The 23,168-nt window shown below is 44.0% G+C and overlaps 1 protein-coding gene across 1 annotated transcript in view; it reads right to left on the bottom strand.

Moving 5' to 3' along the window:
* GTF3A (general transcription factor IIIA) overlaps nucleotides 1–21,920 on the bottom strand; it is a gene marked incomplete at both ends in the record, with an annotated part of 44,041 nt that extends 22,121 nt beyond the window's left edge. The window contains 3 exons of the mRNA XM_081214449.1: nucleotides 20,353–20,495; nucleotides 20,858–20,867; nucleotides 21,841–21,920. Coding sequence (XP_081070575.1) covers nucleotides 20,353–20,495; nucleotides 20,858–20,867; nucleotides 21,841–21,920 — 233 coding nt within the window. The remainder of the gene's footprint in view (nucleotides 1–20,352; nucleotides 20,496–20,857; nucleotides 20,868–21,840) is intronic.
* Between the last annotated feature and the right edge of the window lie 1,248 nt (nucleotides 21,921–23,168).

The following is a 23,168-nucleotide window of genomic DNA, read 5'->3' as shown; positions in this document are numbered from 1 at the left end:
CGCAGTGCACACGGGGGGCGACATTCAGAGTGTGGCTGCCACCTGAGCTCGGGCTGTCTGCTCCTTCAAGCACCCATGTCACCTGCGTCTGCATGGCTGTCATAAACAGCTTTGCCAACACGTATCAGCTGTGACTGGTGATGCCTGTGTGCTTTTCTGTACACAGACTTCGGCCCTCAAATAAGCAAACCTAAGCCCCCAACTTGAACTCTCGTTACGAGAGACGTTTTTTAAGGATGTGGTGACTGATGAGGGATGACTGCCCGGAGAGTGAGGAAGCTTCCGTTGCCTCCACTGATGTGGCCCCTGCTCAGCAGCCGGCCTGGCATTGAGAGAGGAGGCCTTCGGGGCTGTGCTTAGCAAAGCCAAGCCTCAGGACCACAGGCCATGGAACTCTAAGAGCCTCAGCTGGAGTAGGTGTTTCCAGGCACAAAGGAACAATCGCCAGCCCAGATCAGGGGATAACCTGTCACAGATGGCTTTGGCCACACTCTTAAAGTCAGCTAAGACAGAATTCAGCTCAATTTTTAAAATGAGCTGTGCTCCCCGTACCCAGAGGGCAACCCACACTGTGCCTCCTGCTTCTCCATGCTGGTCCAGACCCAACCTGGGCCAACCTGATCTTTGCCCAGCAGACGCGGAGGTACCTGCCCGGCCTCAGCCCTGGGCCCACGAGGGCCTCTGAGCCCTCTGAGCCCTCGGACTCCCTGCGGAGGCCTGCAGGCTGTGCCGGGGGTCGGCACCCAGCTCTGCTGGCCTCTTTTGGTTGTCTCATCGTTTCCTGTGCGCCATGTAACAGCCACGTCTCCCCAGGGGGATGGTAAATGCCACAAAAGCCATGGGCAGCCAGTGTGGAATAGGTAATAGGATTCATTTGTTGGTCTAACAGATACTTACTGAGTGCCTGCTATGTGCCAGGCACTGCTCTGAGCATGGGAAGACATTCCTGAACAAAGAGATACATCACATTCTAGATGTCAAATCCAAAGCATGGTCCAAGGTCACCCAGGAGCCTGGGGGCCGGAGACAGGAATAAAATCAGAGTCTTCAATGATGAAAGTCGATCAGACTCCCCAGCTCCCGATTTCTCGTGCACCACGGGACACGCATGTACGTTTGCGGGTGGGGTGTAAGCTCTGGGAACCCCGCGGCTCCTTGCATCTGAGGCACCCCAGTCTCCGATCCAGCAGTTCTCACAAAATATGCAGCATTTGTCCCGTGGCGGGGACTTGATGAAGAGCGGGTCTTGGACATGACAAGGCTGTTTCCAGCTGCCTCATAACACATGGCAATGCTCACTTGACACAGAGGCCAAAAGCAGCAGGAAATCAGGGAGGTCGTTTGTGTTGCCGATTTCAATTACCCTTAGCAAATACAGTTCACTTTATAGAGCAAACAGCATAAGCCCAGTTAACGTATGGGGCGAAAGAGAAAGAACTTTACCCATCATTAATGTTTTACTACCTTTCTCAAAAAGTGTAAACTTTAACCCCCAAGTCAAGTCTCAACCCAGGCTGAGGCGGTCCGGCTGCTGGGTCAGTTCCGGATGCCGGTTTGTCAGTGGACCAAAGCTGTTTCGATCAGGAGAAACAAATAAGCAGAAAGGTAAGCTCTTTAAAGCACACCACGAAGCAGACCCGGACTTTCCCAAGAGAGATAACAGGCCACTTGGCCCTCATTTGGAGGATGGAGGGCTGTCTGCCCAAGCGCTCCCTCATCTGGGGTGCAGCGGGGCCTTTGTAGTGACCAGCGGTCAGGGAAGGCCTTCCACCTGGAGCACAGTGGCCGGGTGCTGCCTGAGACCTGCTGTGACTGACTTGGCCCCAGAGGTGCTGTGATGACCACCAAAAGGATGTGACGCTTCCACAAAGATTCCACACTTATGTCAGGGGCTGCCAGCACAGACCAGACTGAGCACGAGGACTCCAAGTCTAAGTCTGATTTGGGGGAGAGAGCGTTTACGTGTGAGAGGTACAGGGTCCACAGAACGCCCCAGGACCTGTGAGGTAGGGGCTTCCATGACCCACCGCCCACCTGGGAAATGAGGCAAAATCCAGGTCCTTCCTTCCTTTCTCATGTATGAATAACAGGCCATTCCAGACACTTCCGCTTTTATAGATGACTCATGCCTAATTATTTGTGACCCGACAGTGAGTCATTAGGAGTCAGCACAATGTATTATTCACAAACTAAGATTACCACAGGGCTGGATACACTGAAAGCCCCTCTCCGGGTGCCCCCCAATCCAGAGGCCTGGCTGCCACGAGGCCTGGCTCTGGGGCGCCTGCAGCATAGCTGGGATTCCTGAAGTTTGGGGGAGGAACACTTGGTTATCAGGCTGCCGTGAGCAGGTTGTGCTTTTACAATTGCCGCTTTTCTGGCTTTTAAATTATAACTTACTGTTGGTTTAGCTTTGTTACCGTGTACTTAGTTTGGTGTGGGTTGTTTGATCAGCCCTGCGGTATGTAGGGGTACGTTAGCATCTGCCTATACTTTCCCAGTCTTTACACGGTAACACACCAATGCGTTGCAGTTCCAGTGTGAACCACCAATGCCCCTACTGCAAAGTCAAAAGCGTGCATAGGGACTTCCCTGGTGGCGCAGTGGACAAGAATCCGCCTGCCAATGCAGGGGACATTGGTTCGATCCCTGTCCTGGGAAGATCCCACATGCCGCAGAGCAACTAAGCCCGTGCGCCACAACTATTGAGACTGCGCTCTAGAGCCCACGAGCCACAACTACCGAGCCCGCATGCCACAACTACTGAAGCCCGCGTGCCTAGAGCCCGTGCTCCTCAACAAGAGGAGCCACTGCAATGAGAAGCTGGTGCACCACAAGAGTAGCCCCGCTTGACGCAACTACAGAAAGCCCACGCACAGCAATAAAGACCCAACACAGCCAAAAACAGATAAAAATTAAATCTTTAAAAAAAAAATGTGTGCAGGGGCTTCCCTGGTGGCACAGTGGTTGAGAATCTGCCTGCCAATGCAGGGGACACAGGTTCGAGCCCTGGTCTGGGAAGATCCCACATGCCACGGAGCAGCTGGCCCCATGAGCCACAATTACTGAGCCTGCGCGTCTGGGGCCTGTGCTCCGCAACAAGAGAGGCCGCGATAGTGAGAGGCCCATGCACCGCGATGAGGAGTGGCCCCCACTTGCCACAACTAGAGAAAGCCCTCGCACAGAAACGAAGACCCAACACAGCCATAAATAAATAAATAAATAATTTTAAAAAATGCGTGCATAATTCTGCCGAATGTATCCAAGGAGCTCTTTTTCTATGTCATATGGAAACCAATGGAGGTAGGTAGGCCATAAGGGATTTAGTTTGTCAAAGTGGGTTGCTAAGAGTTCTACAAGTCTGGCATTATGTTGCACTAGTGTGTACAGTGATATGCAGTAGATATTAAGCAACCAGCTCTCAGGGGTAAAAATGTGTGTATGTTGTGTGTGTGTATATATAATGTACATAATATATAGGTTTACTGTACGTTATTATTGTATAATGTATAATATATAGGTTTATTTTATATTATTACTGATGTAGATGTGTGACACAATTTACAAATTTTTAAAAATATGTAATACTCTTTTTTTTTTGAACAGGTCATCTTTATTTTTTATTTTTTTTTGCTTTATAACAAATTTAATCAGTTATACATATACATATGTTCCCATATCCCCTCCCTTTTGCGTCTCCCTCCCACCCTCCCTATCCCACCCCTCCAGGCGGTCACAAAGCACCGAGCTGATCTCCCTGTGCTATGCGGCTGCTTCCCACTAGCTATCTACCTTACGTTTGGTAGTGTATATATGTCCATGCCGCTCTTTCACTTTGTCACAGCTTACCCTTCCCCCTCCCCATATCCTCAAGTCCATTCTCTAGTAGGTCTGTGTCTTTATTCCTGTCTTACCCCTATGTTCTTCATGATATTTTTTTTTCTTAAATTCCATATATATGTGTCAGCATACAGTATTTGTCTTTCTCTTTCTGACTTACTTCACTCTGTATGACAGGCTCTAGGTCCATCCACCTCATTACAAATAGCTCAATTTCGTTTCTTTTTATGGCTGAGTAATATTCCATTGTATATATGTGCCACATCTTCTTTACCCATTCATCCGATGATGGACACTTAGGTTGTTTCCATCTCCGGGCTATTGTAAATAGGGCTGCTATGAACATTTTGGTACATGTCTCTTTTTGAATTATGGTTTTCTCAGGGTATATGCCCAGTAGTGGGATTGCTGGGTCATATGGTAGTTCTATTTGTAGTTTTTTAAGGAACCTCCATACCGTTCTCCATAGTGGCTGTACCAATTCACATTCCCACCAGCAGTGCAAGAGTGTTCCCTTTTTTCCACACCCTCTCCAGCATTTATTGTTTCTAGATTTTTTGATGATGGCCATTCTGACTGGTGTGAGATGATATCTCATTGTAGTTTTGATTTGCATTTCTCTAATGAGTAAAGATGTTGAGCATCCTTTCATGTGTTTGTTGGCAGTCTGTATATCTTCTGTGGAGAAATGTCTATTTAGGTCTTCTGCCCATTTTTGTATATAATACTCTTGATTGTAAATTCCATTTAGCTAGTTGATTCTCACAGAATGCTTTCAGTTGATTTTTGTTGCTTGTATCCACAGCCAATCTATACGTGCAGTTGATGAACAAACGTAGTTCCAATGGAACTGTTAGTTGACATTTTTGTTTAACAGTAAAAGTAAAACAACAAAGACTATATCAAAACTTCAGTTATTTATCAATGATGTGTGTGAATTCTTTGCTTCGTCAGATAATATTTTCATATACTGGAAGGACACATTTTGAGTTTTTCAGCTATTCACAATTTAACAGCTATACACATAATATACTTTTCCAGTTTAATCTGCAGTATTAACATTTTCTCCATCACTTTCTTAAGTCTAGACAATCAACAAAATAATAAATCCGGCCCTGATTTATAATAAACCCCTGATTGATTTAACAATGAATCAAGCATCTTGCCAGTTTCTGTGGTGCACACAGTCCCACCAAGGCCGGTTTCTGTCTACTGACATAACATCACTGAATGTGGGGTTGGTAAGAGGTGCCCAGTAATGCACCCTTATAGGGTTTCCACAATAACCCAAATAATCTCAAGAACATAGATGATAGTAAAATGCAGTAAAAGACAAATAGTAAGTGATCAACTTTGAGTATTACCACCTTCTTTTCTTACATCATTTATTATTAAGAATGGCTATGTTTAATAACTGACTGGAAGGCTCCTGAAGATTCTCGGGAGCCTGCACCAGCTGGCCTGGTCCACCTTTGCGCGTGTGGCAGTGAAGGTAGCCGTGATTTAAGAGAAGCTCTTTATCCTTTCAGACACAGTGATTGTTTCCCATTTCGACTTCCTTCAACATCTAATTTGGCTGCCTCTAGGCCTGGCCCACCCCCTTCGGTGTCAGCCCCTGCCCCTCATCACAGTCCTGCCCGCCCCTGGGACCAGGATGGAGCTGTGGCTGCAGAGCCTGTCTACAGGGGATGAATGGGCAGGTCTGCACTTGCGGCCCCGCCGGAAGCACAGCCCCTGCCATAAAGAGGAAAAGCTAGAAGCAGTTTGAAAATTAGGAAGCAAGTGCCAGCCAGTGACTGAAAGCCTAGTGCAGCCATAAAAATCCGCCCTGGGTTACATCTTGAGAAACAAGGTGTTGGCTTTTAAAGTGTTTAATTTTCTCTCCATTAAAAACTTAACCCAAAACTTTAATTACAGGCAGATCATAAAACTCAGATTCCAATATCAAAGGACATGTCCAAGGATATGTATGGATGATTCATACATCTGGCAGTGCTTTATCAAAGGACTAAAAATGTTCTTTTTCACCCTGGGTAACTGCACTGGCCCTTTTATCGGTCAAGTGTGGAGATTTTTTAAGTTTTATTTTTTATAATATCTAGTTCTTAATGACAACAGGTCTTAATGTTTTTCACCAAGGGCCCATTCATTAAAAAATATAACCAGACAAAAACATTTTCTCCATCTCCCACTCGCACTTTTTTGTTGGAATGAGCTGGGATCCTTCAGAGGAGGTCCTGCCGTCTTCCTGGTCTCCTTCCATCCAGACTCTTCCAGACCTGCTCCCAGCCTCCGTTCTCACCACCTGCTTTTCCAGTAAGGAAGTACCTAGACTTTGAAACTATTCTCTTCTCAGAAGAACCCTCACCTCTGATCTTGGGAGAAAACGTTTGAAAAAACAAACAAGCAAATCATTAATTTGGAAGCCATCCTGGATTTGGGCACTCAAATCTGCCCTTTGAAAAGCACTACAGGAAAGCTATATTTAAATAAGTACCTTCTATTCATGGTAGATATTAAGTAAACGGTTGAACAAGAAAAATTAAATCACTTCTTCCTGACCTGAGAAGCCTGAAAAAGCAGCCAGCCTCATAACTTCCTTTCCCGTAGTCAGGAGAAACAGCAACCTTGAGATGCAGCAATTGGTTTCCAAGAGGGACTGGAGAGGTAAGGGTGCAGGTGGCACCGGCTGAAACACAACTGTCACCCACAGTTTGAACAACCTGAATGCTGACAGCATTTACGTACATTCAAATGGACCCTTTTCTTTGTGCCCAGATGGCGTATTGACATAACTGCCTTCGTGTAAAGATCTTTGGATGACAAATGCGTTTTAGTTTCTGGAGGAGGAAGCATTTCTTGCTGGGCTTAATCGATGAGGTTTAAATGTCCCCTTTCTTCTCGGAGATCTAGCTCTCAGCTCATCTCACGTTGTGAGTCTCAGGGTGCGGGGAGCAATGGACTAAGTGTCTGGTTTTGCAGCTTGCCCAGGTCCCCCAGGGGCTCCGGAGCCATCCCCGCCAGGACCTGCTCCCTCTGTGCCCCTGTCTGCTCCCCTGTGCGATGGGTATCCTAACACAGCAGTCGCTCCGCTTCTTTCCTGGGGAGGTTGTCAGCCCAGTAAGACAGGGGGTGTGCACGTGCTTTATCTGAACTTCCCCCAGCCCCAGTGCAGTGCGGGTGGAGTTTCCACAATCGGCCAAGAATGTAAAACTGTCTGTTTGAACCACAGGCTCTTCTATGAGCTTATGCAGGTGTCCAGCGTTGGACCACAGGCTGTACATTTGTCTGTAAACACCATTAGTCCAAGTCCCCTTCTGAGGCTGGTGGATGAGGAGGACGAGGGGTGAAGCTGGACCTCCTTCCCAGAATGAAGAACTGAGCAAATCGGCCTATTAGCAGCACCTTGGGGGGGACTAGCCATGAATCCTAGAATGTTATTCGTTCACAAGAAGTTGTTGACTAAATGATACTTCACCTAAAGTAGAAAACAATCCTCTGATATATGCCTCAAATAACTATAGACAAATAGCTATAGTTGGAATAAAATTCTTATTAAAATGTTTCCATCTATATTTTCATCAGATTTCACTTCTCAGGATAAACTTATGTATTATGGAAACAACAGCCTAAATTAATACAAACACAGGGAAAAAACTCTTAACAGAAACTGGAAATTTCTATAACTTTTGCCCAATCCAGAAATTTGGGAGATGTTAGATGAGACATCACCTATAGGACCAGGAATTGAGAGCATTTCCTAGGCATTAGTAATAGGTTTAACTAAACAGGATTGATTTCCGGTCACCATTTTCAAAGACAAATAATCACCCAGACAATAGGGACCAATGCATAACCAAAATGGACATTTAATGAACATTTAACAAATAAACATGTTTGATGCTAATGATAACAATAAGTGTTTTATATATTTGGATCAGTGTGGTAAAATACCTATAGGTCTGTATCAGCCATGAGATCACCGGTCTAAGGTCCAAAGAAAAAATAATACTTCATATGAATGTGCTTACACATTACATGTAATTAGGGCTCTCACACTCTCTACATATGTGAGCATATGTCATACTTTGTGCTTTTAAAAAGCACAACCTCATATATTTGAACTTTACCCCCAAAATTATAAGAAAGTGTGTTATTCCAGTTTATAGATAAACAAATTAGAATATGGAAGTTTTTTTAAAATGTTGAATGAATATAAGGGGGATGATCTGCCTTAAGTTACACAATTCTGTAGTTGAGAGATTTCTAAGCCAAAATGATACCCCAAGTGTTTAGGCTCAAGCTGCCCTCTGCAGAACCTCGGAGGCGCCTCCAGACACTCTTCTGAGACCCTACACAGGCGGCAGGCCTGAAAGAAATGTGGTCCTTCCAGCCCCCTTCTGACTGCTGACCCACCATCCTTTGTCTGCTGTCCTGGGATTCTGAGATTTTATTTGAGGCAGCTCTTTCTTTGGCTTCCCCTAACTCCTTGGTAAGGGAACTTGATAAGAGAAGCCTCAAGAGACGTGTTTTTTCAGGGAGGTGATGTTGATAATTGTAGGTAAGATGAAAAATTGTACCACTCTGATGACTGAGAATTATTTGCAAATGCTTGTGCGCACACATACATCATAAAGAATGGAGACGGGAACAGTGTGAGAAGAGGGAACAGGGAGAAAGACGTGCTCGGAGGAGGGGGAAGATCGAAAGGAGGAGAGATGAGGAAACAAAAACTTCACTCGCTGGTTTCCAGACACTGAATGAGTATAATTCTGATAACAATTCTTTCAACAAATATATTCATCCTCTCTAATACAGTCTTAAAAATTTTTTTAAATTGTGGTAAAATACAAATAACATAGTTTACCATCCTAATTATTTTAGGTTGTATAGGTCAGAGGCAATAAATATTTTCAAATTGTTATGCAAACATCACCACCATCCATCCCCAGAAGTCTCTTCATCTTGCAAAACTGAAACCCCATATCCTTTAAACAATGACTCCCCATTCCCACCCCCTCCTGCCCCTGGCAGGCTTTCTTCTATTTTCTGTCTCTATGGATTTGACTCATTTTAGATACCTCATGTAGGTGGAATCATACAGGTATCTGTCCTTCTGTGACTGGCTTATTTCATTTATCAGGATATGCTCAAGGTTCATCCATGTTGTAGCGTGTGTCAGGATTCCCTTTTAAAGGCTGAATAATAAGTATTCCATTGTATATAGACCACATTTTGTTTATCTGTTCATCTGTCAATGGACATTTGGGTTGCTTCCACCTTTTGGCTACTATGAATAGCGCTGCTACGAACATGGGTATAGTGATATCTGTGAAGCGATATCTATTCAAGTCTGTGGTTTCAATTCTTTTCAGTATACATACCTAGAAGAAGAATTGCTGGATCACATGGTAATTCTATATTTAAAAGAATTTTAATTGTGGCTAAAATATCCCACATAAAATTTATCATCATAACAGTTTCCAAGTATATAGTTCAATAGTGTTAATCCATTTCTAACTTTTTGAGGAAGCACTATACTGTTTTCCATAGTCTCTAATACACTCTTATTTCCATCATCAGCAAATGAGACAATAAAAGTGATGCTCTTATAAGAGTAAATTTAAATTCAGTATGTACTAACTGGTCTTCCCTGGTGGCGCAGTGGTTAGGAGTCCACCTGCCAAAGCAGGGGACACAGGTTTGAGCCCTGGTCCGGGAAGATCTCGCATGCTGCAAAGCAACTAAGTCCGTGTGCCACAACTACTGAGCCTGCGCTCTAGAGCCCACGAGCCACAACTACTGAGCCTGCGTGCTACAACTACTGGAGGCCGTGCACCTAGAGCCCGTGCTCTGGAACAAGAGAAGCCACCACAGTGAGAAGCCCGTGCACCACAACAAAGACCCAACACGGCCAAAAATTAATTAATTAATTAATTTAAAAAAATGTATTAACTAACAACAGCAACAATAAAAATAGTAATAATGAGGGGAGTTGGGGAGGGATGGATTGGGAGATTGGAGTTAGCAGATGCAAACTATTATCTATAGAATGGATAAACAACAAGGTCGTACTGTAAAGCACAGGGAACTATATTCAATATCCTGTGATAAACCATAATGGAAAAGAATGTGAAAAAATGTATATATATGTATAACTGAATCACTTTGCTGTACAGCAGAAATTAACACAACATTGTAAATCAACTACACTTCAATTTAAAAAACTAGTAATAATGCTGCAATTTGGTGACAACTTATGGGGGACTTGCTATTGTGGGACACTGAGCCGGGCCCTGCAGCTGATGTAAAAACCTATAGGACACTCTCTTTGCCTTCACCACGCTTATGATTTCCCTGGAGAGACAAACCTGTGCACATCTAACGCATAATTAAGCAGAAGCAGCAGAAGTGCATGCAGAGGTGCAGGAACTGGTGCAGCGGTGGGCAAGAGCCTGTCGGATGCATCTCTTCTCAGCTCCAGTGGCAGTGACATCATGGTGGTGGCTTGAAGTCAGCCAGGGTGGGAGTGTTTACACCACGGCATCACAAACACTACAAATCAGGCTCATTTTTCCCCCCAAAGAGCTGGCTGTTAAACTTTACCAGCAGACCACTGAGCACGCCTGAGATGAGAACCCCGAAAAGAGCATTTTGGGATGGAGGGTACCAAGGAATTTCACAGATGAGATGATATTTGAACTGGGATTCGCAGGTGGAAGAAGAATGTCTGTGTCTGGGGAGTCTCTCCTCATGGGCTCTGCTCTCTTTTGCCATTTCTTTCTGTCAGTCAGGGATTTGCTTCTGAGCTCCAGGCCTTGGAGGAGAAATGACAGTGGGAGCAGATCCGTGAGGCACCCAGTACCCTTCTGCACATCCCTCTGAAATCACACCGGATGTGACAGGGATGACCCTGTGCGCTGGAATCAAATCCACTGAGTTCAACTCTGAGCAGACCGTCTTTAAAGTGAGAGGAGCACAGCAAGAAGCTGATCAGATGCAGCACCATAGACAGAATTCTCCAGTCCTGGATGTTTTCCTGTTCAGCTCAACCTAAAGTATCAAAATCACCAAAACCAATCTTGTCCTTCAGAGATTATCATATGTATTGATTTGCATTAAAAGAAAAGAAGTTTCATGGGCTTCCCTGGTGGCGCAGTGGTTGAGAGTCCGCCTGCCGATGCAGGGGACATGGGTTCGTGCCGTGGTCCAGGAAGATCCCACATGCCGCGGAGAGACTGAGCCCGTGAGCCATGGCCACTGGGCCTGCGCGTCCGGAGCCTGTGTTCCGCAGCAGGAGAGGCCACAGCAGTGAGAGGCCCGCGTACCGCAAAAAATAAATAAATAAATAAATAAAAATAAAATAAAATAAAAATAAGCTACATGGATATATTGTACAACACGGGGAATATAGCCAATATATAATAACTATAAATGGAGTATAACCTTTAAAAATTGTGAATCACTATATTGTATGCCTGTAACATATAATATTGTACAGCAACTATACTTCAGTTATAAAAATAATTTAAAATTTTTAAAAAGAAGTTTCTTGAAAACAATGTGGTTGTAAAGATCAAATGAGCTAACTGCACATCAAAAAGTTTTGTAAATTGCAAAGTGCTATACAAAATCAGAAATGTATTTTTTGTAAAATGTAAAAATATTTGTAAAAAATTTCATAGGAGGGTCCACATTCTCCATTAATTTCATTTTCTTTTTGTTATAATTACATAAATTGCCTTTCAAACAATTATTGAATCATTAAACGTTTATGAAAGACATTTGTTGTCCAAATAAGACACTATTGCTTCTTGTGGTACCTGAACAGTCTTATACACATAAACACCAAGGAATCACACCTACATCTGTAAAAACGGGAAAGGGGTGTATGCTTTTTGTGAGTCCTCTGATAGAGGATTTCTAGCCAGCTGGAGCATCCGGTGAGATTACTAAAACTACCTGTATTTGACTTTGGCACCTTTTGAAAAGTCAGAAGAGGCATTTGCAGGGAGCAGTAAAAAGCCATTACATATGCAGAACAATTGAAGCTCCTCAGCATCTGGGAAGGAAACACATCTGTCTTCTGTCTATTCCTTCCCTAACTGTCTCCCTGAATCAACTTTTATGGGGGTGGGGGAGGTAGGAGGGTGCCGTAAATATCCTGTTCTATTGGAACCCGAGTGTTCACAAAACCCCTGTGATTATCAACACGAGATGCGCTTTCAGGAAAGAGGTGCACTCAAGTAAGCAGAGATCTTTGTGACAGTGGCCTCCGTGTGGGCCACAGGCCAGCTAATCACATTACCATGAGAGCCAAGAGGTGGCCCGCAGACAGTGAAATAAAGACGAGGGGAAAAGCAAGACTAATCTCATTAAAAGGAAAGCTAAGAGAGACGCTGCTTTTCCAGAGCTGCTGGAAACGCCCCATTTTCCCAGGACTGGGTCACCTGTGCATCGTGGGCCCTGGGGCTGGGTCAGGAGCCTTGTTCAGGCCCCCAAAAGCTGGCCCTCATGAGACCTTGACTTCGAGTACTCTTCTTAAGAAAAAACAGACCTCGTTGCCCCTCCCCCCAAAAGCCTTCTGGAGACACTGTCTTCCTTCGTCATCCTGTTTTCAGTTTACTATTCCCTAAATTGTCTACAAGGACTAAGTCCTCCAAAGACTTGAACAAAAAGTCAAGCTTTGCATGTCTTCTGAAACCTTGAAGAAAGAACTTAAATGAAATCTGAGGAAATCCACTAGATCAGTAATTCCCAAAGTGGGTCTACAGATCCCTGGGGGGCCCAAGACATTGCCAGGGGGCCTCCCGGGTTCCCCTTTTTAACTGTGTATCTGTGGGAGGCTGGGCTTTCTTATATGCTTCACCTCAACCAACAGATTACAACAGGTTGAAGCAAACATTGGAACCCAGCCGCTAAAGGGATTTGCAAAAATGGAAAACAATGGTACCATTCTCACTGTTTTGTTGTTTTAGAAAATATAATTTTTTGTTTGTTTGGTTGGTTGGTTTTTTTTTTGCGGTATGCGGGCCTCTCACTGTTGTGGCCTCTCCCGTTGCGGAGCACAGGCTCTGGACGCGCAGGCTCAGCGGCCATGGCTCACAGGCCTAGCCACTCCGCGGCATGTGGGATCTTCCCGGAGCAGGGCACGAACCTGTGTCCCCTGCATCAGCAGGCGGACTCTCAACCACTGCGCCACCAGGGAAGCCCCAGAAAATATAATTCTTTTAAATAAAATATTTATGTTAACAGATAAAGGATTTATTACTGTTATTTTTAAGTGAATTAATAAAATATTTTTTTAATTTCTGGGTGTTTGTTTCAAATAGAGTAAATATAGGTAGATATAACCCACATAAACAAAAGCTCTTTGGGGTCCTCAATAACTTTCAGGAATGTAAAGAGGTCCTGAGATCCAAAAGTTTCAGAACTGCTGCACTAGAAAGACATGAAAATATTTAATTGTAAACATTGCTCATTGCTCTAAGCCTTAATTTTGAAGACTGAAGGCTAACTTGAACGTTTGGACAACAATAGGGATTTTCCTCAAACTGTTGATGAAACCCTCTAAGGCCAAAGCCTTAAATCAGCCTTTGATTGAAGACACGTGATGTACAAAGAATGAAGAACTGTAGCAGTCCAGTGGTTCCAAGGAAATGGCAAAGACGGCAGATAAGTAAGTCATTTACCCAAGAAGGTGAGTCTCTGGAGATCCATCCAAGTTGTGCTGTGTATAAGCATTTTGTTCCTTTTCATTGCGGAGGAATGTTTCATGGTGTGGATTGACCCGTTAGTTTCACTCTTCACTCACTGAAGGACACTGAAGTTGGTGGCAATTTAGGGCTGTTACAAATGAACATTTGTGTACAGGTTTTTGTGTGAATGTCAAGTCCTTATTGCTCTGGGATAAATGTCCAGGAGTGCAATTTCTGGGTCGTGTAGTATGTTTATGTTTAGTATTTTAAGAAACCGCCGGACTGTTTCCAGAGTGGTGGTACCATTTTACATTCCCACCAGCAATGTATGTGTGATTGAGTTTCTCTGCAACTTCACCAGCACCTGGTGTTGGCACTGCTTTTTATTTTTGCCATTCTGGTAAGCGCGGAGTGTGATCTCATTGTGGTTTTATTTGCGTTTTTCCCTGATGGCCAACGATGTTGAACACATCTTCTTGGGCTTATTTCACATATGTATATCTTCTTCAGTGAAATGGTTTTTGCCTGTATTTTAATTAGATATTTGACTTTTTTTTTTTTTTTTTTTTTTTACTGTTGAGTTTAGGAGTTCTTTATATTCTAGATAGTAGTTTTTTGTTGTATACATGGTTTGTAAATATTTTCTCCCACTCTGTAGCTTGTCTTTTCATCCTCTTTACGGGGTCTTTCGCTGAGCAAAAGTTTTAAATTTTGAAGTCAAATTTATCAATTTGTCCTTTTATGGATCATGCTTTTGGTGTCAAGTCTAAGGACTTTGCCTAGTCCTAGATCCTGAAGATTTTCTCCCGTGTTTCTCCTAAAAGTTTCATAATTTTAAATTTTACATTGATAACTATTATCCATTTGAAGTTTATTTTTGTATAAGGTGTGAGAATTAGGTCAAGATCCCTTTTTTTTGCTTATGCACGTGCAATTGCTCCAGCACCATATTTTGTAAAAGCTATTCTTCCTCCATTAAATTACTTTTACAACTTTTTCAAAAATTAGTTGACTGTATTTGTATAGGTCTGTCTCTGTGTTCCCTATTTTATTCCATTGATCTACATAGCTATCCCTCCACCAATACCACACTCTTTTTTTAAAAAATGATTTATTTATTTATTTACTTATTTTTGGCTGCACTGGGTCTTGATTGCTGTGTGCGGCCTTCTCTTGCTGTGACGAGCAGGGGCTACTCTTTCTTGCAGTGTGCGGGCTCTCATTGCGGTGGCTTCTCTTGTTGTGGAGCATGGGCTCTAAGCGCACGGGCTTCAGTAGTTGTGGCACACGGGCTCAGTAGTTGTGGCTCTCGAGCTCTAGAGCACAGGCTCAGTAGTTGTGGTGCATGGGTTTAGTTGCTCCACGGCATGTGGGATCTTCCCGAACCAGGGCTCAAACCCGTGTCCCCTGCATTGGCAGGTGGATTCTTAAAACCACTGTGCCTCCAGGGAAGTCCCACACTCTCTTGATTACTGTAACTATATAATAAGTCTTGAAGTCAGAAAGACTGCAATGGATCACATTTTGAATATTTACTTACTTAAGCTGAGTGCTTAGTCTTCATATATAATAAATGTATTAGATAAAGCATCTACATTTTCTTGATATCTTGTCTATTATTACAGTTTACGTTTTTTATTGAAATTCACACTTTCCCCAGGCGCTGCCACTTATGTTGTGCGTGTTGGTTTACCACTCTGAATCCCAGTTTCCTCATCTGTGAAATGGGGAAGAACAGTCTATCCTTTGGAGTTTGTACCTGCTTTGCAGGAAGCACTGCCAGTAAGATTGTGTGCGATGACATGTAAAAGCGACTGGCACAGTACCAGACGTGCAATAAAGATCGGGTGCTCCCTCCTCAATTCTCTTTGCTCAGAGTGATTGTTACTTATGCTGATAACATGGAATTGTTTGTTGTATTTCTGCAACTGGGTCTAGTTTCTCAAACTCAGTACCATGTGAAGTACAACATAGCTTTTTTGTAACAATCCATAATGCAGGGAATATGTATGTACTATATTAACCAATGTTAAAATCTAGAAAGGCGGGCTTCCCTAGTGGCTCAGTGGTTGAGAGTCCACCTGCCAATGCACGGGACATGGGTTCGTGCCCTGGTCCAGGAAGATCCCACGTGCCGTGGAGCGGCTGGGCCCATGAGCCATGGCCGCTGAGCCTGCGTGTCCGGAGCCTGTGCTCTGCAACGGGAGAGGCCACAGCAGTGAGAGGCCTGCGTACAGCAAAACAAACAAACAAACAAACAAATCTAGAAAGGCATCCTAAACTGAGTTTCTGACTGGCTGATAGCTGTGAAAATCTGATTCTTGAAAGGGCTCTGCTGGCTGCCTACCGCATGGCAAATCCGTAAGGGCCTCCAGAGGCTGCACTTGCAATATTAAAGTCACTTCCCCTCATTACTCAGAAGAGTCCCCTCTTCCTTGCCCTACAAATACATACCAAAGTGTAATAGAGGACTTCTATTCTAAGTAGAAAAAAAATCAATATACTTCAGGTTTGCTGTTTCTTAAACCATCTCAATCTCCCCCTGTGAGCTACTATTTTCTCCATTTTATGTTTTCCCTTTATAAATCATTATTTAACGTGGACTCACAGATGTGTATTTCCAAACTGTTAATTCAGTGAAAAATCACTGCTAATGACAATATTTAGATGTTTTATTCCCTTATACATCTCTAGTTTCTCCAACATTCTTTACATAAGTATGAGTTATATGATTCAGAAATTTAGTGACATTACAGACAATTATGCACACAATGGCTGTTTTACAAGTGATATATATTTTTATAGACAATACAAAGGAAATTATGTTTCCCACAAATGTTTATTTATTTTTTTAATATTTAATTTAAATATTTTATTTATTTTTGGCCTCATCAGGTCTTAGTTGTGCAGGCGGGATCTTCGTTAAGGCATGAGGGATCTTTTGTCACGGCACGAGGCCTTCTCTCTAGTTGTGGCATGCGGGTTTCCTCTCTCTAGTTGTGGCATGTGGGCTCTGTAGTTTGAGGCATGCGGGCTCCCTGTTGAAGAGCACAAGCTCAGTAGTTACAGTGCATGAGCTTACTTGCCCTGCGGCATTTGGGATATTAGTTCCCTGACCAGGGATCAAACCCGCGTCCCCTGCATTGGAAGGTGGATTCTCTACCACTGGACCACCAGGGAAATCCCTCCCATAAATATTTAAAAGCCCTTTAATTAACTTTATTTTAAACTTTTTAATTGAGAAATATAAAACCTATCCAGCAAAGCATATAAATAAATGTCCAGTTTAATAAATAAGTTTACATTCTGTACCTGTGTGTTCACCAATCAGGCTGATAAATAGGTCATTTCCAGAACCCCAGATGTTCCTATGTGTCCCTTCTCATTTATTTCTCCTTCCCACCAAGATAACCACTATCCTGCATTCTATGATGATCCACCAACTGACCGTTGAGTTTAACATACTTATATTTGTCACTCTTCCTATTGCTGTTTTCTCTATTTTAACATTTATGTATGCATCCTTTAGCAACACAGTTTATAAACAATGTGTATGTATTCTTGTTTGTCTTTTTGTTGCCCGCCTTTGTAATATTCACCCATGTTACTGAATGTAGCCATGGATAATTCCTCTTCTTTGCTGTATGATTATCCAATGCATCAGTACTCAACTACGTATTTATCTGTCTAGCTGCTGCTAAACACTTGTATTGTTTCCAATATTTGACTGTTGGGAACAGTCTTGTTGGCACATTCTTTTGTACTTGGGGTACACGCATTTCTCTGAAGGGTATTTTAGGAGCTTGATATCTGGGTCATTTCTCTTTACCTTCAGTCAGAGAAGAACTGTTTTTCCAAGTAGTTATTTTTTCTTTTTTTATAAATTTATTTATTTATTTATTTATGGCTGGGTTGGGTCTTCATTGTTGCACTCGGGCTTTCTCGAGTTGCAGCAAGCGGGGGCTACTCTTCATTGCGGTGCGCAGGCTTCTCATTGCGGTGGCTTCTCTTGTTGCAGAGCACGGGCTCTAGGCGCACGGGCTTCAGTAGTTGGGCTCGTGGGCTCTAGAGCGCAGGCTCAGGAGTTGTGGCACACGGGCTTCAGTAGTTGTGGCTCTCGGGCTCTAGAGCTCAAGCTCAGTAGCTGTGGCGTACGGGCTTAGTTGCTCCGCGGCATGTGGGATCTTCCCGGACCAGGGCTCGAACCCGTGTCCCTTGCACTGGCAGGTGGTAACCACTGCGCCACCAGGGAAGTCCCCCAAGTAGTTTAACAGGAAATATATGTAGCCAGTACTGAATTTTTTAAAAATAAAGGGTATATATTTGTTTTCCTCCTCCCTCACACCTCAACAACCCAGTTCTATTTGTATTTTTTCTCACAGTCTCTTAAGTTTTAAAAAGGACTGCAAAAGTGCTAATTTCTGGAGAGCAGTCTTAAGATACTCAAACAAGAGAGGGGATCAAGCCCCAGGATTGAGTGCTAGTTTTTTTTTTTTTTTTTTTGCGGTACGCGGGCCTCTCCCATTGTGGAGCACAGGCTCTGGACGCGCAGGCTCAGCGGCCACGGCCCACGGGCCCAGCTGCTTCGCGGCATGTGGGATCTTCCCGGACCAGGGCACGAACCCATCTCCCCTGCATCGGCAGGCGGACTCTCAACCACTGTGCCACCAGGGAAGCCCCTGAGTGCTAGTTTTAAAACCTGAACAAAAATTACACACCTCATCTGGTGTGTAAATCAGGGCACACCTATCTATATTGGACCTTTAATTCCAGAAAAGGATATAGTTCAGTTACAGGTAAATGTTTAATGGAGAAAATGACCAGCTCATGCACCGGGCTCTGGGCCAAGCCAGTCCTGTAACCACAGCCAACATCTTCTCCCCACTTCTGTCCTCTGCACTACCGGCTTCTGACTGCAAATTTCCTTAATGCAAAGTACCCACTCTTTGCTAAAACTTATTTTTCAAAAAAGTTTCATATTGCTCCACATTTCAAAAACCTTTAGAACTTGAAATCCCTTTCCCTTTTTTGGACATTTTATTATGGGAAATTTCAAACACATATAAAAGTAAATAGAGTAGTAAAATGAACCTCAAGCACCCATTACCCAGCTTCAATAATTATCAATTTATGGTCATCTTGTTTCATCTGTATCTCCTCCAGCCACCACCAGGATTACTTTGAAGCAAATATAAATTATGAGTTAATGTGTGATACTTCACTATATTTCTCTAAAGGATAAGGGCTCAAAAAAAAAAAAACCCTCGATACCATTACACACACACACACACACACACATAAATTTACAATAATTCCTTAATTTCATCAAATACATAGTATGGGTATTGCCTTGGTTTTGATACAAACCATTTTTTAAATAATTTTTTGTTTGAATGAGGATCTAAACAACATCTATGTATTGTAATTGTGTAAATTCGCCTTAAATTTTTTAAAATATGGTTTGTGCACTAGCAAGAACTAGGAAAACCCTGGAAAAGAGCAATGATGGAGAGAAGAAAGGCTAGCCTTACCACACACGAGAGGGTATTACAAAGCTTCTATAATTAAAACAGTTTAATTCTGGCCCAAGGACAGGCAGACAGATGGACCAGAAAAGAAAGTCCAGAAGTTGACCCAACTGCACATGAGAATTTAGTATACAATAAAGGAGACAGCTCAAATCCCTAAACCAGAAATGGGGGAAAGTTCCCTAACTATGTTTTCAAAATCAGAATTAAGAAGGAGTTAATAAATTTGCTTAAATAAAAGAACAACAATAAGGAAATATTTTATACATGGCATACAGCCCTGTTACAAAGTAAAAGGACAAAAGACAAATTAGGAAAAACATTTGCATCACATCACAGAGGGTTTTAAAGGTCAAGAAACCTATGGAAAAATGGATGAGAAACTAGAACATGGTTCATAAGACAAGAACTGTAAGGGGCCCTCAGTCATGACAAAGTCCCCCACGTCGTTCGTATCGAGAGAAACCCAAAGTAAAATCACGCTGATATACAGTTTTTCTGCTGGCAGGTTGGCAAAAATGCAGTAGTTTGACAATATACAATGTTAGCCAGGCTGTGAGGAAATGCCTCTCCTACATTTATAGTGGGAGGGGACCTGGGCGATGTCTAGAAAAGTTATCTGTGCCTTTACTCTTTCACCCAGCAATTCCCCTTCTATGAAGGGATCGCCCAAAAGTGCACTGGCAAAAACAGGAAAAAATATATGAACTACTTGCAGTAACAAAACTCTAAAAAGAACCCAAATGACCACCAGGAGAGGATTGGTTGAATAAAACGTGGTACTTTCAAGCTATGCAGCCGTACTGAATGAGGAAGACCTCTTTATAAAACCCCGGGAGTTTAGACAGAACAGCTGGGTGGTCCACGTGCTTCCCTGTGGGAAGCCACCTTCCGAGCCCGGCATGGCACGTGGGACCCTGCACGGAGCCTGACCCCAACAGGATGACCAAGCACTATTCAGCGCGGAGGAAGAGGTGGGTAAGAGAACAGGAAACCCATCTAGCATCTTCCAATCACAAGATAACAGATCTCAACTACCCGGATAACAATCTCAGCTCAGCGCTGAGATGCATTACTTAGATACCAGGAGCAGATTACAGATGAGGCAAAGTAGGTCAAAGCAGCCTTAAGAACAGAAGATGCCAAAAATTCAGTTTTGCTTTTATCTGCTGGAAGCTGACCTTTCTCCCTCTGCTCCCAGCTGGGCCTCCCACCTCCTCCCCTCACTCCCGCCCACTCCCCTCCCATCCCCACTCCCTCTCTCCTCCCCCGTCTTCTCCATCCACCTCCGCTCCCCCTCCCCTGCCAGCACCCGCGTCTCGCTCTGGCCCCGAACCTTCCCCTGTGTTCGCACTGCTTCCCCCTGCGAGGGCATGTCCTGTGCCCCTTCCCGCAGCTCCTCCCGCACCTGGGCCAGCTGCTCAAGCGTCTGTTTCACAAGCCTGAGGGGCTATAGTCTTTGCTCTGTTCCCCTTTTTTCGTATCTGTCTCCTAGAATGGTTCATCAAGAACGCACAACGAACAGAAACAACTTTTCTCCTACTCAGGATGGTTTGATAAAGGCTCTAGCGCCTCTGCAAACTTATTTTGCGCCATGACAGACCAAGGAACCCCAATCACTTCCCTCTTTTCTTTTTCCTTCTCTCCCTTTTCTTTTTTCTTTATTTCTTTTTTTGAGGCTGCTGGTTTGACTGCAGTTGGGATGTGCAGGTTACAACTTTTCAGAAAAGCAGATTCAGAAAAATTGCCCTGGGGAGCTTCAAGACTTGAACTGGAGCTGGAGGAGCCCACCGGGCGGCAACTGTCCAGCAGAGGGGAGCATCCGGGCCAGGCAGAGGGACAGGGCTGGCAAGTCCCCCGCAGTGCACTCCCCCAGCCCCCAGATCTCCACACACCAGTGGATGCACCTAGAAGAGTTTATAGTTTCTGAATTATGGGGCTGAGTTGTGTCCCCCCCAAATTCACACGTTGAAGTCCTAACCCCAGTATCTCAGAATGAGACTGTCTTTGGAGACAAGTTCTCTAAAGAGGTGATTAAGTTAACATTATGTAACACAACAATGTAAAGCAATTATACTCCAATAAAGATGTTAAAAAAGAAAAAGAAAAAAGAAACCCCCGAGAGAGTGAAAACAACAGCAACAACAAAAAATTAACATTAGGCCCTGGGCCCTAATCCCATGTGATTGGTGTCCTTGTAAGAAGAGCAGATTAGGACACAGACAGGAACAGAGAAAAGACCCTGTGAGATGCAGCAGGAAGACGGCCGTCTACACGCCAAGGAGAGAGGCCTTCTGAGAACAGAATTGCTGATACTTTAATCTCAGCCTTCCCAGCTGCAGAACTGTGAGAAGATATATGTCTGTGGTTTAGGCCACCCAGTCCCTGGTACTTTGTTACAGCAGCCGAGCAGACATACAGTTACCAGTTACGTGTGACTTAAAAGTTGACATGAAGCAAGCAAATGGCACGTCATATAATTCAGACTGAATTTTAAAAGTCTTAGACTCCTGGCACTTCCGGCCTCTGGTCCCTGTGTTGTTCTCCCACCAGCACTTCCACAACTGCACCTGGTGACCGACCCACAGAGCGCTGAGCGCTCACTGGTCTCACCACAGAGCTGCCACTTAGGGACCATGTTATGGATGGAGAAACTCAGACACGGCAAGGCCACGTAACACCCCAAGATCACACAGCCAGGAAGTGGCCGAACCAAGGTTCGCGTTTGGCTATTTGTTCCAGAGTTCGCGCTGCTGACCCTCTGCTACTCCTACAGCAGCCGTGGCTCCCCACTGCCCCCCTCATCGAATCCAGACTCCATGCCCAGCTTCCCCATTTGCCAGTAGCCGTTCATCCCCCGCAAACAGTCCTCTCCCCACTGCAGCCTGCCTGCCTCTCTCCTGTCCTCCCACACACTACACCCCAGACCACCACCTCACTCTCCGTGCCCTTGTGATTCCCGAGCTCTCCTTCTCCGAATCCCCTGGAATTTCTGTGCTTCTCACATCATTCAGCACTTAAGTCACTTTCCACATTTGATCCCTGTTGACGTGTGTGCCCTGTGATGCTTAAGGCACACTGAATGATGGGGTGACGGCGCTGACTCAGAGGCCCCAGAGCTGGGACCATGAAGGTGGTCAGGGAAGTGGTCAGGAAAGGGACACTGATCTGTGGAGGAGGATGGTCTCTAAAGTAATTTAGTGGCTCAAAAACTGGCGCTTTGGAAATGAAAAGCCACGCATTCTCATCATGCTTTTGACGTGCTCCCAGCATAGCATCAACTGCTTTGATTAGAGTCAGTTTTTTACTTGTTAGAACTCCAGCTTCTTGTTGCTCATTTTCATGCATCGTATCTTCATATCTGTGCAGTTTTGCAAATAGACACCCCATGAACGTTTGTCAGGAGAACTCCTTATTCAAATAATGCTTATTGAAATAATCATTGAATCTACCACTAATTATTTCTCAATTACTTTTGTTGATCTTTGGTTGACATATCTTGAAATTTTAGAGATTTATTTTCTAGAGAAATGATCACTTTCTCCAGATTTACCTAACCAGGAACCACATTCTTCCCAACCCCACCCCCAAGCAAGGCAAAGCAGGGCTCTGCTGTACTTCCCCCCAGTCCTTTGTGCCTTTGAAATTATCTGCTCCTGTGTTATTTGTCTTGTGGCTAAGGACCATGCCATTCATTTCTGTATCTCCATTGCCTAGTCCAGCCCTAGCACACGGTAGGTACTACATGAATGAACTGAAGTCCTAAACCAATGTCGTCAGGATATATGGACAGTGAAAGTGCGTGTCACTGGTGAAGGAATTCGAGATGTTTCGAACAAGGAGAACTCATCTATTTTTTTTTGGTACTTCTGTTATTATAATTTTTCATTTTTCAGAAGTTGGAGGGGGGCGATACTAAATTTTGCTTCACTGGGAAGAGGGAAGGGAGGGAGGGAAGGAGAAGTGACGCCAGGAGCTCCACCTATGCCATGTCACGTAATCCTCATATCAAGTCCCTGGGTGGAGGGGGGAATATTATTATCCTCATTTTACAGATGAGAAAACAGAGGCTTGCAGATGTTGCCATTTGTCCAATTACTAC

Source organism: Mesoplodon bidens, assembly GCF_964165515.1.
Source record: "Mesoplodon bidens genome assembly, chromosome: 17".
Taxonomy (NCBI): domain Eukaryota; kingdom Metazoa; phylum Chordata; class Mammalia; order Artiodactyla; family Ziphiidae; genus Mesoplodon; species Mesoplodon bidens.
The sequence above is the reverse complement of the archived record's forward strand: the minus strand, read 5'-3'. Positions and strand labels throughout refer to the sequence as shown.